This window comes from Orycteropus afer, unplaced genomic scaffold (genome assembly GCF_000298275.1).
Source record: "Orycteropus afer afer isolate SDZICR_OR568_19922 unplaced genomic scaffold, OryAfe1.0 scaffold00638, whole genome shotgun sequence".
NCBI lineage: Eukaryota > Metazoa > Chordata > Mammalia > Tubulidentata > Orycteropodidae > Orycteropus > Orycteropus afer.
Genome location: NW_006922225.1, coordinates 723656 through 726197, shown reverse-complemented (window position 1 = coordinate 726197; position 2542 = coordinate 723656). Strand labels below are relative to the sequence as shown.

Below are 2542 nucleotides of genomic sequence, written 5' to 3'. Positions count from 1 at the left end.
CCAGGCAGAGACGCCTGGCAGAAAGACCTGGCAGAGAGATGGTGGCAGTGGACCAAGAGGCACGAGTGGGGTGCACCTAGGTGTACCTATCGGCAGAGCTAAAAGAGCTCTGGAACACTTGCTTGACCAGGGCAGAGGCCAGGTCAACAGGCCAAGGGCCAGAGAGGCGAGCCCGGGGGCATGGCAGAGGGGCGACTGTCCTTTTCCAAGAATTGTATCCTGAGAGTGTTCCTGGACCTCAGTTGTAACCTGTTACTTCCCTAATAAACCCTATAATGGTAAGTATTGTCTTGAGTTCTGTGTGGCCATTGCCATGCATTATTAAACCCAGCAGACAAGCAGTGAGTGCCACGGGAGGGATGGTTGGTATAAAGGCTGAAGGGGGATGGCATGTCTGGCCTCGCAGGAATAAGCCCTGGGTTGCTGATGGTGATTCTGCCTTCCCCTTGTGAAGCTGGAGGAGGTCCGAGGATGCCACCCCCATGCCCTTTTTGCAGAAACCCAATGGGGGTCATATAGCCACTTAATTTTGTAGACTGCAGCGCAGTCGATTGTTGTCTGGAAGCTACTGTTCAGTTAGGCTAGAGTCTTTGCCACCTCTACTCACCAAAGGGTAGCTCTTCAAACATATTTAGGCAATGATAGAATATTAAAATGTCTTTCTAGTACGTCTTGGGAAGCGTGTGCTCTAGCAACGAATGCAGTCCTGGAATCGTACACTCAGATTCGAGATGCCTTCGAAAATAGTGCTGAAGACCAGCCACAAAAAGGAGATGCCAAAAGGGAAGGCGAAAACATCTCCAGCAAAATGCAAACAGTAGCACATGTATTTATGTGGGTTATGTGGGATGATATATTGCAGCATTTTCAGACAAGACAAGCTCTCCAAGATTGAGAAGCAAATTTAAAGACATGCACAGATTGCTACCAGTCATTAACAGAGTATTTACATAACGAAGATTTTGAAAGTTTTGAAAACAAATTCTGCCAACTGCTGATTATTTAGCAGTTCACTATCTCAGAAGCATCAGAAAGAAACCAGGAAATGATGTAAATGTTCCAGAACTAGCACTGAGTGCCAGAGATCAATTTCATGTAACCACATATGGCACCATCACTGACACTCGTTGAGTCTTGCATGGAAAGGGTGAAAGGTTATGAAGTTCTTTCAAATACGTTTTCCTTCTTAAAAGTGTACATATAGCTGATGAAGAATGCATGAAGGTGTGCAAGAAATTAGTGCAGGCTGGTCCGGACGAGTGAGGTACTGAAATACAAACCTCGATGGAGAAGCGTGACCGTTTCATTCTTAGATGAGAACTAAGTTTACAAATGCAGGGAAGACAAATTTCAGAAATGTGGGCACGTATGATTCCGTATTAGAAGATAAACTACAACGTGTATTTCCCAGTGTTGAAAGTGCGTGGTGCCTCTTCCTGAGTTTGATGATCACAAACTGAACAACAGAACGCTCATCTTCATCCCTAAAGAGACTGGAAAACCTCAGGGTCCAAGAAGGTTCAAGAAAGACCCGATTCGTCACCCTTATGACGTATGGGCACGGATACTGTTCAGCAGCTTGACTTGTGAGCAAATCGTCGAATTTGTAAGAGCAAAGAATAGAGAGGGATGTTTTTAATTATAACGTGGTAGTGTGAAGGTCCATCTGAAAATAAAACAGTGATCTGTTGTAGTGTTTGTTTTCTGATCATTACATTTTCTCTCTGACAACTTTTCATTTCTTCATTTGTAATGAGAGCGTTGATTATGAAACAAGCATCAGAGGGATGAACGTTGAAAGCAGCCTTCGTGAAAGTCCGTTGTGAATCAACAGCCTTTTACATCGATTGTTGAAACAACTAAGTTCACGGAGTCATTTTCTTTGTTCCAGAAAATGTGGAATATGTAAAATCTTAGTTCCCCGCATCCACTAAAATTTTACAGTTCATTTCCTTCACTAAAACGGCATACACCACTTTTGCGTTCAGTTACTAATGTCATAATCCCATTTTTAAGAAGTAACATCATGACTAGCTAAGAGACACACGCACATACGGTGTGTACACCCCGAGCACTAGTGGTGCAATGGTGAGGGCGCACACTGCTGGGGGTTTTATAGCTGTAATTCACCTAACGCACCGACTGTGAGCACGCACAGGAGTGGGCACCCCAGACTATCAAAGTTTAATCCAGCCCTGGCCTCACCCCCAAACCGCCACCGGGCCCGAAGAAGCGGGTCCCGGACTCGGCGCACCCGGCCCACACCGCAGCGGGAGGGCTGCCCAGGTCGAACGTGCGCCCCAAGCGACTCTCCCCGGCCGAGCGCAGCGACCTGCAGCCGGCTCCCTGCCAGGCCGAGCCGGGGTCCCAGTCCCCGGCAGCCCCGACTGTGGGCCCTCCCCACCCTCCGCGGCCCGCAGCCCCGCGTCACCTCGAAACCCAGCCACGAGTAGGGGGACAGCACGTCGTAGAAGAGCTCCAGCGTCCGCCGCACGGGAGCCATGCTGCGCCCCTCCCGCGTCAAAGGCCACTCCCCGAGGGC

At 48.5% G+C, this 2542-nt stretch overlaps 1 protein-coding gene across 1 annotated transcript in view; it reads right to left on the bottom strand.

The window, feature by feature from the left end:
- Positions 1 to 2503, bottom strand: part of GSTK1 (glutathione S-transferase kappa 1) — a 10623-nt gene extending 8120 nt beyond the window's left edge. Inside the window, exon 1 of the mRNA XM_007956584.1 lies at positions 2432 to 2503. Coding sequence (XP_007954775.1) covers positions 2432 to 2503 — 72 coding nt within the window. The remainder of the gene's footprint in view (positions 1 to 2431) is intronic.
- Positions 2504 to 2542: the final 39 nt, after the last annotated feature.